General features: G+C 38.9%; 1 protein-coding gene across 1 annotated transcript in view; it reads left to right on the top strand.

The window, feature by feature from the left end:
* The first annotated feature begins 1,765 nt into the window (after positions 1-1,765).
* The window catches only part of SLC9A9 (solute carrier family 9 member A9), a 592,279-nt gene continuing 574,133 nt past the window's right edge, over positions 1,766-19,911 (top strand). Inside the window, exons 1-2 of the mRNA XM_037843226.1 lie at positions 1,766-2,088; positions 17,860-18,062. Coding sequence (XP_037699154.1) covers positions 1,914-2,088; positions 17,860-18,062 — 378 coding nt within the window. The 5' untranslated portion in view covers positions 1,766-1,913. The remainder of the gene's footprint in view (positions 2,089-17,859; positions 18,063-19,911) is intronic.

Below are 19,911 nucleotides of genomic sequence, written 5' to 3' on the forward strand. Positions count from 1 at the left end.
TCAAAACATTTTATGGGCCTTTAATTCTCTCATTGCCTTTCTTCACTGGGTAAGAGAATGAAATTAGATGTCATTATAAGACAACCATAGAAAGTCTATTCTCCCCAGAAGGAATAATAGTGACAAAACGACACCAATGTAAGTCAATGATGATATTTAGAAAATGAACAGGAAGTTGCCAGGTTTTGAATTTAAGTTATCTTGTAAATCTAACAACTCAGGACTAAACCTATGGAGTTGCAAAATTATAAAGGTGGAACCTGCTAGCAAAGCTCCCCGGAATGCTTCAAGTATTGGCTGACAGGTTTCAAAACAGTTTGAATATTAGTCATCACACTTATGCCTGCCAAAAAGGGTAGTGCGTTAGAAGAACATCTGCAGCACACATAAATGTCCCCTGCTGAGTTAAACCCAGAGAGGAAATTGACTTCGAAAGTTGCAGAAAGCAAAGAAGCCGAAACAGCAGAGTTTTGTAGCAAGCGGTTGACAGACTTCTCTGTGAATGACGCCGTTTTTGAGGAGCTGTTAGCTCCAAGGAGTATTTATGTATTTGAGCTCTAGCTTTTGGTGACAAAGAAGACCTTTTAAGGTCTTATCTAGGCCCATCCTATTCAATAAATACTAACACTGCATTTATAAACTGAATACCGATTCTGTCACATTTGGGGACACTTGATGATTAATACACCTAAGTTATAATGATATCATGAAATGAGAAAATTCACTAAAACTTGGAATGTATCTAATTCCATTATAGGATTGATTGTTAAAGGCAAATAAGTATAATGTTTGCTTAGACAGAAGCAGAGTCTGTCATTATACTATCGTATTGAGATTTTTTCCATAAAGCACACAGGTATAAAACGAAACAGGACTGGCCTGCCAAATGGAAGGCCATCTGAAGAACTATCACGTTATGACCAGAGTCCTGTGATTCTGGAAACTTCCTTTCTGGTGGCAGAACCATTCCTTAGTGAGCAGCATTGTTTTGCCACTGGACAGAGGAGGTTTGTGATCTGCCACAGTTAGATGTGGTTCCTGGATGTCTGGGCAAGAAAATCCACAACGAGAAATCCATGTATGTGGCATTGCTGAGGATGGCTTTATGTTTTTTTCCTTCAAAGATATGCATTTGGTTTCTTTTCTTTTTTTGACTCAACATATCCAAACGCCACAGCTGTAGAGATGGGAGCGAGATTTTCTTTTGGTCTTTGGTTTTCATTTTTCATTTCACTTTTCATTTTTGTTAAAAAGAGAAACAATTGATTCAGAGTTTAAATGATGCTCTTGTACTACCAGTTATGTAAAGCCAAAAGGATAGTCACATATAATTCTTTCTTCCTTCTCAACTTAAAAAAAAAAAAAACCAAAAAAAAATCCCATGAAATAATTTTAGGTCAAACCACAGCCATCAATCCCTGTCACATTTGCAGGCTTTAGTTGGAGAGGAAAGTTGGTGAGGTTATGATTCGGGAATGGGCTTTTTGGACTTAGAAAATGATGTTGATGTAAGGTGATCTTTTTCATTATTTTCTACCATTCACCAGTTATGTGGTTTTAAGAAGACTTGTTTGAAACTATAAGATCATGATTCAAGATCTCAGAATTGTCACTTGCAAATTTTGTGCAACACGGAAGATAGTTTCATGGGATGAATCATTTAAAGGCAGTGAAAGTCTGTGATGACACCACAAGCTGGAGTTTGAAAAGAGACAGGGCTGCTTTAAGAGAGAAACAGGAAGTTGTAACTAGAAGCCATCTGAATACTAAGCCTGGGCAGAATGCTCGTAAAGTAGCAACTTAAGTGGCAGTGTTTATTCTGAAATTTTCAAGCAACCAGAGTGTCTTAGGCAAACTTTTATAAAATAGCCCTTATCCAGGGTTTCTCTAACGAATCCCAAGAAGACAGAAGAATGGAGAGGCTGCGAAGGTTTATGTCAGGGAAGGATGAGTATCAGTTTCAACATCAGGGAGCGGTGGAGCTGCTTGTCTTTAATTTTTTGCTCATCCTTACCATTTTGACAATCTGGTTATTTAAAAATCATCGATTTCGCTTCTTGCATGAAACTGGAGGAGCGATGGTGTATGGTGAGTGCATACATTGTGGGATTGATGTGAAACTTGTTGCTTGGCGTAATTAGATGGCAAAGTACTGAGATGGGAGAAAATGTGCTGATTGAAATGTCATTACTTGATGAAAGGTGCTGCAGCATAATGAATGCTCATCCCCCTTTCCAGACAAGCTGCCGAAATTTGCCTTGTCACAAGAGTAAATGTCATAGTCATGTTCTCAGTCGGCACATAATGCACGTCTGTTGACAGATGCAGGTCCATTGTCCTGTGAGGGGAGTCAAAAGGGGCAAGCTCTTTGTTTTTATAATGATATTGTGCGGTGATGGCTCCGTAGTCACAAAGAGCAACCTTCTTTCACAGGATGGACTGATGAGCATTGTAAAATCCTAGAAATAACATCAACTAGTTTCAAGAAGAAAACTCTTGCAGAAATGCCTCCCACCCCTCCCACTAGAGTAATTGCGTCCAAATCCATTTTAATTACCTGGTCAGTGTTTTATTTTCTTATGGCATACACATGAGTTTCTTTATGCAGTACTTTGCATTTCTTAGCCTGCTTTCAGACTTTTACATGTATTATTTTTATTATTATTATAACTGTTAGTATTATTGTTAGTATTGTTTGCTATGTAGCTCTTATTTATTATTTTTTTTGAGCCCAAAGTTTGTCAACGCATTTGTTTAAGGTCTTAACCCCCCCCAAGGAATTGCTCTTTCTATGCAATTTACCACATCATTCCCTTTCAGAAAATGTAATAAGGTATAACACAGATTACCCAGTCTATTTTCTCATCTTTTGAAGTCAAATGCAAAGCCCAAGTCATTCTAAAAGTGATGTTACTGATGAAATAGCTCACTTCACCACTCTTTACTTCGGCCAGATAATGGATAGGAACTTTTGCACAAAATGGAAACAGGTGAGGCATTGTTATAATTCATAGCAAAGAACATGCTTTTATATTTGGGCTTCCCTCATTTTAGAAGTCTGAAAACTCTTTTATACGCCTGATGTTTAGGGCACGGGAGTAATGCATATTTTCATGTTAACCATGTGCTGCCCTGATGTTAACCGTCTGTAGTCATGATTTGAGAAATCCTGTGCCTTAGCTGGATGCCACTGTGAGATACTTGAGCTGTAACACAGATGTTTCAGGCTAAGCAGTGCAATTTATTTTCATGAGTTTGTGAGTTAAGTTCCTTTATTTAGAGGGCCTTAAAGCAGGCATCAAAATTGTCATTTGAGGCAAAAAAAAAAAAAAAAAAAAAAAATCACAATCATGCTGAAGAGAAGTAGTCACACAAAAAGAAAGTGGTGCTTTCAGATGTAAAGTCCGAGGCCCCCTCTCCCTTCTCCATTAATGAACCAGGCTCTTTCTCCTGACTTCACTAATAAGTAATCAACAAGCATTCAGGATGTAATTTGCGAGGCCAAAAACAATGTAATTCTTGGCATTAAACTGCTACACATGATTTAGCAAAACAACACAGATTTGAAAGATTATAAACATTTATTAGAGAGCATGATTTCTTCACAGCCCTGAAATGGACTTCGTGAATCATTTATCAATTTCAGCCTATTCTGTGATGCGAATATTAATTTGTAAAAGTGATTGAATTTTGATGGCCGTACTTTGTATTGACAGAACATAAATACAACTTTTACTTTTGTACTCGAAAAATTCCAGATTACCTTTAAGCCCCCAAAACTCAATGAAATATATTTGAATTGTAACTGAAATCGTAATCTATTAGTGCGTTGTTCACTGTTGAGGTGGCATTTCTCTAAATTTCTATTCCTAAGGAAGTTTAGGCTTAAGGTTTATAGCAGTAGCATTAAGTTGGCCTGTCTGATTTCTGTCCTTTGATGAATTTTTTAAGGCTAAAGTTCTTGAAAGCAAGTTCTGAAACAATGCACAATGTAAAAGGATTATACAAATTATAAACACTTGCATATACGTGTATAAGTATTTCATTACTTTGAGCACCGTTGATTTATAACATATAAAATAATAAAAAAACATATTCTAGTGTTTAATTTTTTTGTTGGCATAAAATCGTAATTGTTGGAATTTAAGGGGAAACTTAAAGGTTATCTATTCCAGCCCCCTCGTTTCACAGAGGAAGAAACAATCCCAGAGGAGTGAAGTGACTCCCAAAACTGAATAGCTACTTCTTGCAGGGTCCATGTGCTTTCACTCATCTTGATGTCTTATAACGCTCACGGTTGTCTTAAAAGAGCTCTCGCTGATGTTCTCTGAAAATAGTCCATATGGATGGCATCAGTAACTACTCATATTTCTTCTTCAGACATGATCTAAATGTTACATCGAAATATTTACTTAGGGCTTTCCATCAGTTTACTAGGGACTTTCTGTCAGTGCAATAAAATAGTCTGAAACTACGACAGGGAGGAGCAAGATGGGACATTCTAATAAACACTTCTTTAATGATAAGGGAAAAGGAGAAATCAAGCAAATTAATTGCCAAGCAGCTGACAGTGAAATTGGAATTCACAGATTGGGAAGGAGACTTAGAAATCATAAGTTCAATACCCTGATTTTACAGATGAGGAAACAAAGACTTAGAGAGGTAAAGGCCACGTAATTAGGGAGCTGCTGTGCAAGGATTCAAACTTCATCTCTTTACAAGAGATGTAGATGTTATTTAAATATAAGTAAAAATTTTCAATGATTCCTGGATAGAGGATGTATCTGTGAGATTCAGATGCATCCTCATACTGTTTATGCTTTCAGGAGCAGTGAGATGGAGTCTCCTTCCCAGGAAGTCTAAAAGAATGAAGCTTCAGGATAAAACTAGACAAATCCCTTCATCAATCAGAGGAACCCATGGTTCTTGCTGGTGATAATCAGTGGAGAAGGAAAGAAACAAACTGTGTTTGAAGCATAAACTTTAAAAAGCATTTTTTAAAGGAGATGAACATTTGAGACAAACTGTAATTCTGTCATCCCCATCCTAAAGACACATATGTATTCATAATGAAACATCTCCTGAGATTTAGCCATCCTCCACCTAGTAAGTATCAGTGAATTTAACTAACATTCTCTTATTAGACATAGTACTGCTCTGGCTCTCAGTGAATATTTGTGGAATGTGTTGTTTGCCTCTGTATCAAGAACTGTAAATATTTTTCTCAAGCACCAAATTTCTTGTAATACCCAGCCCACCATCTGCCATTATGCTGATGTTCCACTGACATGTGTCAAATATCCTTCCAAGAAGCAATCATGTTGATGCATTTTCTCGGTATACCTGATAATCCAAAATTTCTAGGAACCAGGGGTGGAGGAAACAGAGTAGAATGAGGGGAAAAGTGATCAAATGGAACATTGAACTAGTTAGCTCTTTTATAACTTTAAAATATCATATAAAGGTTTGTGGAGGTTGAGAAAAATTATGTGTGGTGTTCATCTGTGTTGATTGGAGATAAATCTGATACTGCAAATACAAATAAGCCATTATAGGAAAAATGGTTTTTCTCTTATTGTTAAGGTCATAGGATGCTGTTAAAAATTAGTGGCACCATTATAACAATAGTCTTTTTCTTCACCAGGAACAGTAATGCGTAATTGTCTCTGATGACATCCTATGGCTCTCATTATTTCAAAATTGAAGGATTAGAATCCATAACTGGTTTAGAATTTAAGCCATGGTGGTATTCATTTAAATTGGACTAAAAGCTTTAATGACTATTAATGGGCAAAATATTGATTGATAGCAGCTGGTGCACTTAGCTCTGCTCACTTAGAACCCTGTATCCCTTGCTGGTTGTTCATAAAAGAAAAATTGCTCCTTGTTCTCTGACAGCATTAAGAATTCCATTACATATCACAGGGGCTCCCACACTTTAAAGGCCATTCATAATGCCTGGCATTTGAGGGTTGGCATCTGAGCTTAGGGATGGAGCAATTTAAACCTCTTAGAATTCTACCTTTGATTTCATGGCCTTAGAATATCAGGGACAGTCTCTGAATTCATGTGGAAATTTTGCTCATTGTTTAGAGGGTAGAAAGGAATTTTTTAACTGCAAAGATTTCGATTTTGAGTTTGTGAAACTATATCATATTAAAGCATTTTCTCATATTCTGATATTTAGCCATTTAATGGGACCAATTTAATAGCAGCAATTTTTTTTCAAGATTTAAAGAAAATATAGCTACATAGTGAATCACCAAGTTCTTTTATTCTAGTTTTTTTATTACAGAAGTTCTGTGTTTATACAAAAATCATGAATAAAATATAGGCTCCCCATATACCAACCCACCACCAAACACCTTGCATTGGCGTGAAACATTGGTTACAATTTATGATGGCACATTTTTATAATTGCACTATTAATTAAAGTCCACGGTTTAACTTAGGGTTCACTGTGTATGTAGTGTAGTTCCATGGATTTAAAAATTTTTTATTCTGTTACCATATATGCAATCTAACATTTCCACTTTTAATCACATTCAGGTGTATATTTCAGTGCTGCTAATTACATTTACAATGTCGTGCTACCATCACCACTATCTATTACCAAAACATTTCCATCATTCCTAATAGGAACCCTGTACATTTATGCCTTAGCTTCCCATTCCCTATCCTGACACCATACCCTGGTAACCTATATTCTAGATTCTCACTCTATGAGTTTGCGATTCTAATTGTTTCAAAACAATGAGATTATACAATGTTTGTCCTTTTGAGTCTGACTTGTTTCACTCAACATGATGTCTTCAAGATTCATCCTTGTTGTTGAATGTATCAGAACTTTATTACTTTTTACAGCTGAATATGTGAATGTATACACCACATTTTGTTTATCCATTCATCAGATGGTTTGCTTCCATCTTTTGGCAATTGTGAGTAATGCCACTATGAACATTGGTGTGCAAAGATCTGTTCAATTTTCTGCTTTCAGTTCTTTGGGTATATATCTAGAAGTGGGACTGCTGGGTGTTATGGTAGTTCTATACTTAGTTTTCTGAGGAACCACCAAACTGTCTTCCACAGTGGCTGCACCATTTTACACTGCCACCAGCAATGAATAAGTGTTGCTATTTCTCTGCATCTTCTCCAACACTTGTTTTCATTTTTTTAAAACAAAATAGCTGCCATTCTTATGGGTGGGAAATGGTATCTCGTGGTTTTGATTTGCATTTCCTTGATGGCTAATGATGTTGTGCATCTCTTCGTGTGCTTTCTGACCATTTGTATAGCTTCTTGGGAGAGATTTCTCTTCAAGTCTTTTGTCCATTTTTATATTGGGTTGTTTGTATTTTTGTTGTTAAATTAAAGGATTCCTTTATAAATTTGGGATATTAACCTTATATGGGTTATATGGTTTCCAAATATTTTCTCCCATTGTGTAGGTTGTTGTTTACTTTCATGATAACGTCCTTTGAGGAACAAACCTTTTAATTTTGATGAGGTCCTATTTATCTATTTCTTCTTTTGTTGCTTGTGCTTTGGGTGTAAAGTCTAAGGAAACATTGCTTTGTGTCATTGCCATGCTGTCGTGATTACTGTGACTTTGTAATAAGTTTTAAGATTGGAAAGTGTGATTCCTTCAATTTCATTCTTCTTTTCCAAGGTGGCTTTAGCTATTCGGGGCTCCTTACCATTCCATATAATTTGAGGATTGGCTTTTCTATTTCTGCTAAGAAGGTTCTTGGAATTTGGATTGCTATTGCATTGAATCTATAAATTGATTTCAGTAATATTGACATCTTTGCAAAATTTAGTCTTCCAATCCATGAATTGCAATGTCTTTCCATTTATTTAGGTCTTTTTAAAAGCTATATTTCCTGAAATACCTTCTAAAGGCATTAACTTCATCCTAGCACTTGCTTGAGATTCCTTAGGATAAATTTGGTGGTGTTGAACCTGATGTGGCCCTGTGCTACCTATCCAATCTCACCTCTCCATTGACTCCTTGACTGCCTGGTCCAGGGAAGATGCTCTCACTTCATTCCTCTCCGCCTTTCTGGAAGAACATTCTGAGGCTCTTTACTTACTGAAACATGGCATGCTTTATGGAAACAGCATGAACACTTTCTTGGGATTTGAATTTTAATGCTCTTCTTTTCAGTAACTAGATACATTACTTTGGGCAAGTGACCTAATCTCTGGTCTTAGTTTTCTCATCTGTAACATAATAAAGAGATGAAACATATATCACTAAGCTCCCTTCCAGCTGCAGTGGTCTATGATTCTTCAAAATCCTTTAAAATTCAGGCTGACTTCAGCCATCAAGGATCTCTCAACCACTCCAGCTCAAACCAGTAACTTTCTTCCCAGAACTCTACAGCCTATAATGATAGCTAGCCCTTTCTTCTAGGATCTCAGTTAGCGTTATTTACCACTCTTGGTTTTTTCAGACACTGTTCTGACTTTGCAATGAGTGCTCAGTTAATCTTGTTGAGTTCATGTCAGAAAGGCAAGGAGAACAGGTATACCATCAGAACAGGGAGGGCTAGCTATGTGATCCGGACTCAGCTTGCGGATGCATGCCTTGTGAAAAACCAGAGAGGCTCTGGTTTAATTTGAAGGGACCTGCAGGAAAGGCAGTTGGGGTTAAGAGCACAACATACTAAACTTGCTCTCCCGTTTGGTGTAAAAAACTTGATTGTAATGAACTTCAGAGACCCGGGCAAGGCTTTCTATGCTGTAATGCATTTGCAGAGAAAAGGTAAAATAGTGTAAGAGACATAGGCATATGGCTTTCTGTAGGTTTTCTGAAGTTGATTTTAATAACTTAATCCCCTTTATATTCTGCAGTGCTTCTGAATCCCAAAGGAACTACTGAGGAAGCCCTTACCCTAAGCTACTATAACGGCTCTAAGGATGTCTCCCTCAGAGTTCTAAAGGCTTTGACTGAGTGTGCACATCAGGAAAATAAATTTATGAGTCAAATTATTTATATAGATTATATGTAGTCTAAACTGAATTAAAATTGTATGGTTAGTGAAGGGGGGGCATGGAAAACTAACATCTGTTAAACATCTATGGTGTCATATATTTGAAATATAATAAAAATAGCTGATACAAATAGCATTTATTATGTGAACTATGTTGTTCTAAATATATCAACGTATTTATATGTATTAACTCATTTAATCCTCACAACAGCCATTTTATACATGAGGAAACTGAGGCACCAAAAATTTTAGTAACTTGATCAAGATCATCTACTAAATGTCAGAGCTGGGACTCAAGGGCTTCAGACAGCCATTGGGTATCACAAACCTCTGTGTGTGGGGGAGGGTGGGAGAGGGTTGGTTATCATATTTTACTGTTGAGGAAACTGAGACTCCAAGACATAAAGTAACTTGCTGATAACAACTGATAGGACCAGACTTCAAACTCAGGACTATAAAACTTGTGTTCTTTCAACAATATCATACCTTTAGCCCTAGAATAGTTGCTGTTATTTAATAAATGCCTGCTCTGTGCCAGATGATGGGCTTGGTACCTTAGGAAGTTTACAGAAGAAATATAGAAATTGAGATGTCCATCTCTATACGTTAGCACTAATCTTCACAACATCCATTATAGTTTCATTTTGCAGAGAAGGAAACAGAAATTCAGAAAATGTACAACTTGGCCAAAGCTGCACAAAGTAATTGGCAAGAGCACTGTTTTTGAAAGCTCATGTTCTCACATTTTGGCCACAGTTGTCCTTTCATCAAAGTCTGCTCTTGTCTTGAAGTTAGTTATGAAGAGATGTTGGGAGTGGGTGAATTTGTCTTTTACTTTGAGGCCTCAGAAGTGTTATACTGTCCATAAAGAAAAGCCCGACATAGAAGAAACAGTACTGTGAAAGTATATCCATAACAAGTAGCAGGAGTTAAACTATCCCAGTGACCTGGGAACATTGACAACAGTGTCAGGGAAAGCTGTATTGCAAGTCCACGGCCATTCTGGTTCTGCATGCCTGTGGTTGTCAGAATGGGTGTAGCAGGTACAGTAAATAGTTTGAGAAGGGACTGTGCCTTACTCATATGAATCATGCAAAATAGACTTTCAACATATGTTAGTTTAATTGAATTTAATTTTTTTGAAAGTGACTGCAAGTAGAATCATTCATGATGCCTCTGGGCTCTTGAAACTGTATGAAACCTGTATGCATGAGCCTGAGAGGGCATGGATTTTGTTGGAATTCCAAAACTTGCATTGATGCTCAGATTGCTAGGAGCTATTGTCTTTTAGGGCAGTGGTTCTCAGAGTGTGGTTCTCAGGCCAGGAACATCAGCATCACCTGGGAACTTGCAGGTGAACTTGTCAGAAATGCAAATTCTTGGGCTGCAACCCAGACCTACTGAATCAGAAACTCTGGGGGTGGGATTCAGCAATCTGTGTTTTAACAATCCCTCTGATGTGCTGAAGTTTGAAAACTACTTCACTAGGAAAAATAAAATTAAACATGCAGTTCCTAGAACCTCCCCTTTATTTTCTCCTATTTTTTCTCTTTCTCACTCATCACTGTCCTGTGGTGAAGAGTGATTTGGTGAGCTCGTACCTCTTCCACTATCTACCACACTTTGTAATGGCTCCATCTTGGATGTGAGAAAAAAAATAGACTGTTTTGTGTAAAGAAATCATTTGTTTTTGTCAGTATATATATATAGTGAGATTTGTCTGTATTTCTTCTGTAAACTTCCTAGGATGATTGCAGGAAAGGGTGTTAGCTAAGTATAAACTCGTTGCTGAGAGAGTTTCCAGAGAAAAGAAGTTCTCTACAATCCTATGCTGGGAAGCCACGGCAGGAATCCCAGGGCCCCATGAAGCAAGCGTGTGTTACCTGCTGGAGGACTAGGCACCAACAATGGCGGATGACACTGGACACCCCACACTGCTGGAGGAGCTGATGGTTGGGCCTTTCTGTCCTTTCCCGTATATCATGACTGCCCAGTAAAAGGATAGAAACTTTGAGTGAGGCTTCCGATGGTGGAACAGCTTCATGGACCCACTTCCCACTCTGGAATACAGTGGGGGTATCTTATTGACAGGCACCCCAAACCTAGTCTGAAATCACTAGGGGACTCTTTCTGTCACCAAAGCAAATTAATAGTAAGCTAGCACAAAGCAATTAAATTGTGTTTCTTTTAGCAACACTCACCCTTCCTTTTAGTCTTTTGAATATAAAAGGGTTATGGGAGGACAGAGAAGAACAAAAGCCCTAAGATAACCAACCAGAAGGCATTGTTATATTTTTACTTTCTGTCCCTCCCTGACTAATCCCAGGGTAAAACTAAACTGCTAAAAAGGAAAATGTTAAAAAATGCATTTGGAACTTTGAAATTCAAACCCCTATCATCATGCTAAATCAGTGTTCTGACAAAGACTTAGATAAGATTAGCTTACAGATAAGTTAGAAATGTTGTACACTGATTTGGCCTCCTTAGAATATTTGTTATACTCTTTTCTTTTTGTTCATTCCCATATTTAAACACTTCACTCAATATTCTTTTAATCTGTATGATGGATGTAATAACATTACAGATTCACAACTTTGAGAGTCTCCCTCTACAAAAAGTCCTAATAATGGCAAAGAACATCCTTCCTTGGGCTTTATTTTTTTTCTTTTCACCTTGACATTCCTCTGCACAGATGCTCTAAATTGCTCCTCATGTAAATATAAACTAATTCTGATGTTAACTTCCTCTCCATACTCTCATTGTACCTCAGTTTTCTTTATTTTCTTCAGTTAATTGTCTGCAAATGCTGTTTTCTGTGCCCTAAAACAGAGCAAATCTGCCTTCTAACCAAGGAACTCTCAGCTGTTAAGAACTTCTCATCAGCCACCTCTCCCCCCCAAATACTCTCAGCTTATCTGGTGGGTCAGCCATCCCAAACTCCTTGATGTGCCCAATTAGGACATATTATTAACTTGTGCTGCTACCTGGAAAGTCCATGACCTCTTTTCTACCTGGCAAGCTCCTACTCATCCTTCAGGACCCCCTCTGTGAAGTCTTCCTCACGCTTTTGTGGGGGTAGGGTTAGTTGGTCTCTCCTTAGGCTTCCATAGGACTTTGTACATTCACGTGTAAACACACACACACACACACACACACACACACACACACACACCTTTCATACCTGTTAGGATGCATTCAGCTGCAAGTAACAGAAGTCCTGTCTGCAATAGACTTAAGTGACAAGGAAAGTTATTATCTCTTATTACTGGAAGTACAAAGATTAGCAGTCTTGAGGAATGGTTGATTCAGCAGCTCACTGGTGAAATCAAGGATGTGGATCTTTCTTTTGCTCTGCTCTGCTATTCTCAGTTCTGCCTCTATCATCAGACTGGCGCTGATGGCCATGGCAGTTCCTGGTGTCCTAAGGAGGTCCAGTAATATCTGGAGGAAGAAGAAAGCTCATCTTTCCTATGTCTTTTGCTTAGGATGTCAGAACTTTCCTAAGAAGCTTCTCAGAAAGCTTCCCTTTATTTCTTATTGACCAAAATAGAGTCACATTCCCGTTCCAGAAGCAACTATCAGCAAGGGGAATGGGAACTCATCCCTGGAGCTGGGAATAAGATCAGTTATTCTGAGCAATTGCCTGTCTGGGCAGGGGTGGACAGCAGAGCACGACTTTGTTAGGGAAAAGGGGGATAATTGCTGAGTTGCAATCTACAGTATCTGGTACACTTATCAGGCTGAAATATAATATTACATAATGTTTTATAGTTTAAGGATTTGTATTCTTGTTTTAGGGAAGGGACAATGACTCAGTTATCTAAATTATTATTGGTAGCCACTCAGTGCATTGGGATTGAGTGTACTACAAATTTCAGTTCTTCAATCTTCATGTATTAACTAGATTTTCTCTAGCCTCCTAAATTCTCTCCAGTATCATGTTGACATTTAAATATATACCTTTGTAACAACAGTCTGGTTAGATTCATGTGCAACTCCAGGGGAACACCATTCCTATAGAAATAGAATATGAAGGGAACCCCCCGGAGTTGTGCAATACAGTGTGGCTCTGCATGTGATAGTGTATAAACACAGTCATGGTTTTGAACACTGCCAAACAGACTTTAACTCTTTCATGCTTTAAAGTTCATTTTGTAATTGGTTTCATAAATTTTTTGCAAAGCAAATCCCTGTCCTAAATCCACTAAGGAAAATGCTTCAACCCCTTTAGGAAAATGCTTCAGCATCATGTAAAATGACTACTGTTAAGATGCAAGGGGAAGTGGTTATGAAAGGCAGGTTTAATATACTAAAAGACTTAGGAAACACTAACCAAAGGAGGGTGTGCCTTATTCTTACTGGAAATCAGGATAGTAGGATTGGGCAGGAGGAAAGGGGCTGGTGGGATTAAGATATTTTAATATTTTGGGGAAGGACCATATTTTATTCATTTTTATAACCCTCATAAGTCCTAGAATAATGCCTGCTGTCTGTGACATGAAAGCAGAATGAGTAGTGGATAATAAAGTGAAAGCCAGTCCAATAGACAAGACTCATATTTCTAAATGCTCCTTGATTTGGGTGTTCATGCAGCTGTTTCCTCCTTCCTCTCTCCCTCCTTCCTACTCCCACAAATATCACGGCATCAGCTCTGTGACAGCCACATCGAAAGCTTTGCACGAGTGGTGACATTGTAAGGTCAGGTATGATGTTCTTAACATACAAGCACTTAAAATTGGTCATAACTGATGAACTACATAAACTCAGAGGATGTTTTTCTTCTTGACTCTGGAAAAGATTGTGGACTTAGAGAAAGTTGGGCCAAATTTCTGCTTAAAGTGTTGGATTTTTCTAGCAGAAAAGGGATGATTATAGCACAGTCTCTGCCTTAAACAGTCTCATTGCCTAGGGGGAGAGACACAGCCAAGGTCTGCAAAGCAATGCTGAACTGTATAGCTGTATAAAATTGGGCCTTAAAACTAAGGTTCATGCTGTCAGTGCTGTAAGAACTCAAAGATGAGGGAGCTCAGTGAGCACAGGCTCCATCAGAGAAACTATCTTTGAGGAGGTGCGATCTGAGGTGAACTTTGTAGGACAGTGGGTACTTTGGGGATAAAGTCCACTGTTCAAGCTCCATGGGGGCTTGCATGTTGCTGGAGAGAGGGCAGGACAATAGGGAGCCTCGGAGGCCTCACCTGGAGAACAGGCTCCCACTTCTGCTGTTCCATTTGCCCAGATGCTCAGACTTGTAGGGGCAGGGCATGCATCTGGACTAAAGTTTCTTCTGCCTACATCTGCCTTTCTACCTGATGAAGGTGATGCCGTCAACGGGCCATGGGGCAGATCTCAGTGAAGTGCCTGCAGGGACCACAACCTGGGATCAGGGCTGCACCGACATAAGCTGGGTGTCTATCCCGCTTTGCTGGTGCGGGCTGGCTCCTGTTCTCCCCCAGCAGGTTGGGATCCTGGTTTCACAGTTTGCCAGTGGGAGTTGTGGTTGGGTTCATAAGCTGTGGCAGCCAGTTACCTCTCTATTTATTCTGTACACAAGTGATTGGCACTTCTGTATCCTGTATCTTTGTTTGGGTGTGTTAAAATAAAAAAAAATAAAAAAAAAACTCTCAGCAGTTTCTTCCTACTAACAATCCTACTTTATCTGGCACCTACTCACACAATACTGTCCTTAGCGTGTTCACTTAATATTTCATATCTGTGTCAGCATATGGCTAAAGCATGGAGTGGACGTGTTGGCTATGAAAAACCAGTACTAGGCTGTATGGGTAGGTGTCTGGCTTCTGACTGATGAGAGTTTTCCGGTTGCTACTACCCCAGCAGGGCTGCCCAAATGGGTGCATGCATTTGTTTATCAGGTGCTGTGGGAGGCTGGGGTGTTCTCACCAGCCCTTATGCTCTGTCTGCTGAGGCGCTGATTCCCCTCAACCCTTGGGGATGGGAGAATGCAGGTCCAGAGCCTTTGGCTAGTGTGGTTGTACCTCTGAGAAGCAGACGCCAGGAAGAGCTGGCTTGTGCAAGAGCTGGCTTGTGTAAGAGATTTATTGAGGGAAACTCCTTTGGAGGAAAATGGAGAAGGGAGCTGGAGGAGGTAGGAGAACTATCAGATTTTGATGCAGGACAAGCCCCTGTGGAAAGAAGAGAGGAAGGAAGGAAGGATGTTTGGGAAAAGTCTTAGGCTATGGTGCATTTCTAAGAAAGGTTGAGCCAAAGTTGCCCATCAGAGGAGTCCCTGTCTCCCTGCCTGAGTATCTGTGCTGCACTCAATCATTGACTGTGAACAGCTGGTGGGAGGCCTCAGGGCAGATGTGGTGATGGATTCCGGAGCACCGAGACGGCCCCAGCAGTCAGTAGCCCTCCTTGCAGTGGGAGATCGTTCTGACAGGTGCATTTTCATGGCCAGCCATCTGGCCACAAGCAGCTTCCTCCATTTACACCAGTATGCCTCTTCTCGAAGGATGGGACCAGTGCTGGTGTGGAGGGTCAATCAGGGTCATTTAGGTTTTAAGGCCTTGTATGAATTTAGTTTAACCACAGGGGCTCAGCAGGTACGAGGCCCTTTCTCTTATGACAAATATTCATTTTCCCTGATTGGACCTGCATGATGGCTGACGTGCTTTAATCTCTGCCTGATCAACAGACCCTCCCAGCTCAGGGATTCCCCGCAGAGCCCCTCACAGCCTCCTGGCTTGGGCAGTGATGATGGACACTTTGTGTTTATTTCTTATTGTTTCATTGAAGGAACATTACAAAAATAAGTGGCTCACCCATTAAGTTTGTTATCATTGGAATTTCGAACACAATTAGTACAGTTTGTTCAATTGGGACCCCATGCAGACAGCATCTTGAGTTTCTCTTCTTTATAACCTACTGGAGTGGAAAGCAGAGGTTACAGCACCATTCATGCAACCTGCTGAATAACTTTCAGAAAATGAATCTGTTCTAGGCAGAGAGTGTTGGAAAAGTGATGTCATACAGAAACCCTAAACCACTGGGTGTGTAGATGCTGGGCCTTCCCTTCTCTTTCATGGCTGATTTTTTTATAGTTGGTTGACTACTGGGTGTAGAAGGCTGCCCACTCTTCTGTGGGGATCAAGCACTCGATGACAGTTACATATCCATCATTTACCTTGGTCGTAAAGATGAGGCTACAATACTTCTAACTATTATGGAGAAGTGAGCTAAAATCTGAAGTAGGAATAAGGAAGATAAAAGTACCTGATTAAAAAAAAAAAAAAACCTGTTTTTATTCTCACTTCTCACTCTATAAATAGTTTTCCACATTATTGTCAAAGTGATAGTTCTTATATGAAAATCTGATTGTTTTATTCTCCTGCCTAAAATCTTTTATTAGTTCTTCATTGTCGTTGTGTTAAAAATCAAAACTTGACATAGGAGACTGTTTATTATCTCTCCTCTCTCCCTCGCATTCTCCTTCTCCTCTCCCTTTCCTTCTCCCTCTTCCTCTCCCTCTTCCACTCCCTTCATCTCCTTCTCCTTCATATAATGCGCAGTGCTTACCAGCTGTCATAGCACGTGTCACGTTGTATTATAATTGTTTGCTTATGGGTCTTCACTTGTACAAACTTGAACACCTGTAGGGCTTTTTATTACTTTTAATCTATAAATGTCTGGCGCAAAATACACACCCCAAAATATTTTATTACGTAAATGAAAGGTTATTAGGTAACTGGATTCACAATAGAGTAGTCAAACCTCTTCATTTGATGTTTAAAGAGTGAACTGTGGATTATTTATCCTGAAACACATACATCCATCCTCATTTTAAGTGGAAGGATATTTAGATTTCTGAAGGTCCTTTGCTGCTAGTTAATATATATATAATATTAAAAGAGTCCACTGTCATCAGATTACCGTGAACATCCTAATAGAGTTTATAAACCTGAAAAGTCAAGGATTATTACTCAGATTCAACTCTTCACTAAAAAGAATGTTGTATCATTAGAATGCATTTGTCTGCAAGTAAACAGAAACCTGATTCAAACTGTTTGAAAAATTGGAGTATGGATTATATCACATAACAAGAAGTCTAGAATTAGGGTAGTGGCAGGGAAGGTTGATGCAGTGGTTCAGTGATGCCATCCAGTATGCAGAGTCTATCTGTGCCACGGTCCTCCATGCTCAGTGCATTGGCCTTTTCCTTGGGCTGGGTCCCCTCATGGTCACGAGATACCTACCTGTCAGCAAAAACTGGAGAAACATACTACCTTGATCATGTCCTGAGGGAGACAGCAAGCACATCTCTCCCTTGCCCTCCAACTATTGAAAATAAGTGCTTCCTTTTAGTGTGCATGGGATGACTCAGATCATGTGCCAGTCTGTGCACCAGAAACATTCTCCAGGGGAATTCCATCTTCTCTCCCTCTCCCTCTCCCTCCGATCACTGAAAACAATTGCTTCCTTTTAGTGTGCATGGGATAACTTGGATCGTTTGCCACTCTGTGGACCAGAAACATCATCAAGGGGAATTCCATCTCCTGATGGGTTAAACTATTCAGTATCCATCATGGTAGCAAGGATTTTCTTGAAGAACTTGAATGGATGGAAGAGGTGTGTAGCCGTCCTCTCCAAATTTGTAGGTCCTTTAGAAGAGAAAAAGAAGGGACTTTGTGGCAGCATTCAAGCAACAGCATCAACTACAAATGTTTTAACAATGCATTAATCTATTGAATTTGTGTCTTTGGAAGAGTGAACAATTTTCTAAAATGGGCAATGACTCAAGTCTTTCTCCTGCCACTTCTACAGATTCCAAATCATATGTTTGAAAGCATCCAGTACCGAATGTTGCAGATTGCTTTCCTACAGTGCAATAATTTATTCTTTATTTCAGGACTCATAATGGGATTAATATTACGATATGCTACAGCACCAACTGATATTGAAAGTGGAACTGTCTATGATTGTGGGAAACTGGCCTTCAGTCCATCAACTCTGCTGATTAATATCACTGACCAAGTTTATGAATATAAATACAAAAGGGAAATAAGCCACCACAACATCAATCCCCACCAAGGCAATGCTATACTTGAAAAGGTAAGAATCCTAACTGGTCGTGTTCTCTTGTTTTTCAGTATAAATAATTGCATCATATATGAGCCTCTATATGTAATGCTTTCACACACACATATATGTCCTTTACAGTACTACACTGTTGGGGCAACTTGGTTAACTATTGGGTTGACATCTTAAATTATGCTCTTATTGAAGCTCTGTTGTGTGGCTTTTTTTTCCTAGTTGTGTATATTTTTTCCTAGATGTTGATGGGGTGGTGGGGTGATGTTAATATAATTATTTTGCAAGCTACAGTTATTTTAGGTAAAAAGACAATGTCTCAGCTGACTTTGCCTTTCGTGATACTTGATTCAAGTTTTTGCATGTGTGTTTTAAGTGCCAGTGTACATATTGCCAGCTGAGTGCTGGGTTCAAATCTTCCTTGAGCCAAGGGCAAATGGAGGGGAATGAAAACATGTTCTTTTGCAAACCTTGATCTAAGATGGCTAGCTTGTGGCTACCAACACAAAACAGTGGCCACTTGGCTGTTTGTAAATACACAGACATGCAGTCGATCTGTACGCTCTTGACTCCATCAGTTTAGTTAGAAAAAGACAGCTTACGAAGTTATTAAATTTTTAAAAACAGTTTTATTATTGAAAATTTATGAACTGCTTCAGTTATTGGAAGGAAAGCTTCCTTCTGATCTCAGAACTCTGGGTCAGAAACAAGTGAGGTTACCTCTTGTGGTTCCTTGGATCATTCTTGGAATAAGTGGGTTCTTGGTTAAGGAAAAAGTTCTCCAAACTTTTTTCACATTCTCTGGTATATGCTAAGAATGAGAATTTCACATGACTCATTCCCAGTTCTTTTGGGTCAGACCTAAGAACTTTCTTGATATTGTGGAAGTGAATTTTATCACTTTCATCCCATGTAGATTTAGTTTTCTTTTTAAAATATACATTTGTCCCCATTTTGAGTGGGTTGGGCAGGAGTATTCGTACTTGCTCTGCCATTTTTCCCTCATTCCAGTTCCTCTGGGCAATTTATATTAATTGTTTGCACATTATCTTCCACCAGCACATTTCTAGATGAACTTCCTTCTAGCATTTGGTGATAGCTCAGGAAACTCAAACTAATTATAACATTAGCCTGTCTTAGTTAGGAAAGTGAATTGAAGCACACAAAAAGCAAATTAAGTAATGTATGTCTGAAGTAAATAGGAGCAACTTCTGAATCTTCTGCTCTTTTGGATTATTTCTTCCATTTTATTCCTTTTGTTACATGGATAATAAAAAATTATCTATCCTTAAATAAACAATTTTTAAAATAACCTTAAAGCAACGTAGGACTTTAATTTAGAATACACATTTCAGTTTCACCTTTGGTTATAGATTAAAGAAGTATTTCCCCATTCACCTATCCACTTTTATCTGCATTTCTAAGCAGCACTATTTCTCCAAACAGTTTGACCTTCAAGGATGCTGACAATTATCCCTGCTCCTTTAACAATTTTGTTTGCTAACAAGATTGCCAATAAATGCCTCATCAGAAATTTTGTTATTGTATTATTGACATCCTGATTCCTTTATCAGTAGCCTAAGTCAAGTGTTTGCTTTTGAAAAAAAAAAAAAAAAAAAAAAAAGGTGAAATTGGAGAAAATGTCTAAGTTTCTGGAGCCCTTTTGGCTTTTCCAGGGGGTAGATTATGTGTTCTGCACATAAAAGGTTTAATAGATTTTGGATGGCTCAAGCACTTTTTGGATAAACTTCTAAATCATGGGACACATGGAGTCACAATTAGCATTCGTTGCTGCAAGCAACCAATGTTTGCAATATTGACTCAGAACCCAGAGTAAACCCTCCCCCTATTGCTGGTGGGAAAAGGGGTA

The sequence above is a fragment of the Choloepus didactylus genome, chromosome 1, assembly GCF_015220235.1.
Source record: "Choloepus didactylus isolate mChoDid1 chromosome 1, mChoDid1.pri, whole genome shotgun sequence".
Taxonomy (NCBI): domain Eukaryota; kingdom Metazoa; phylum Chordata; class Mammalia; order Pilosa; family Megalonychidae; genus Choloepus; species Choloepus didactylus.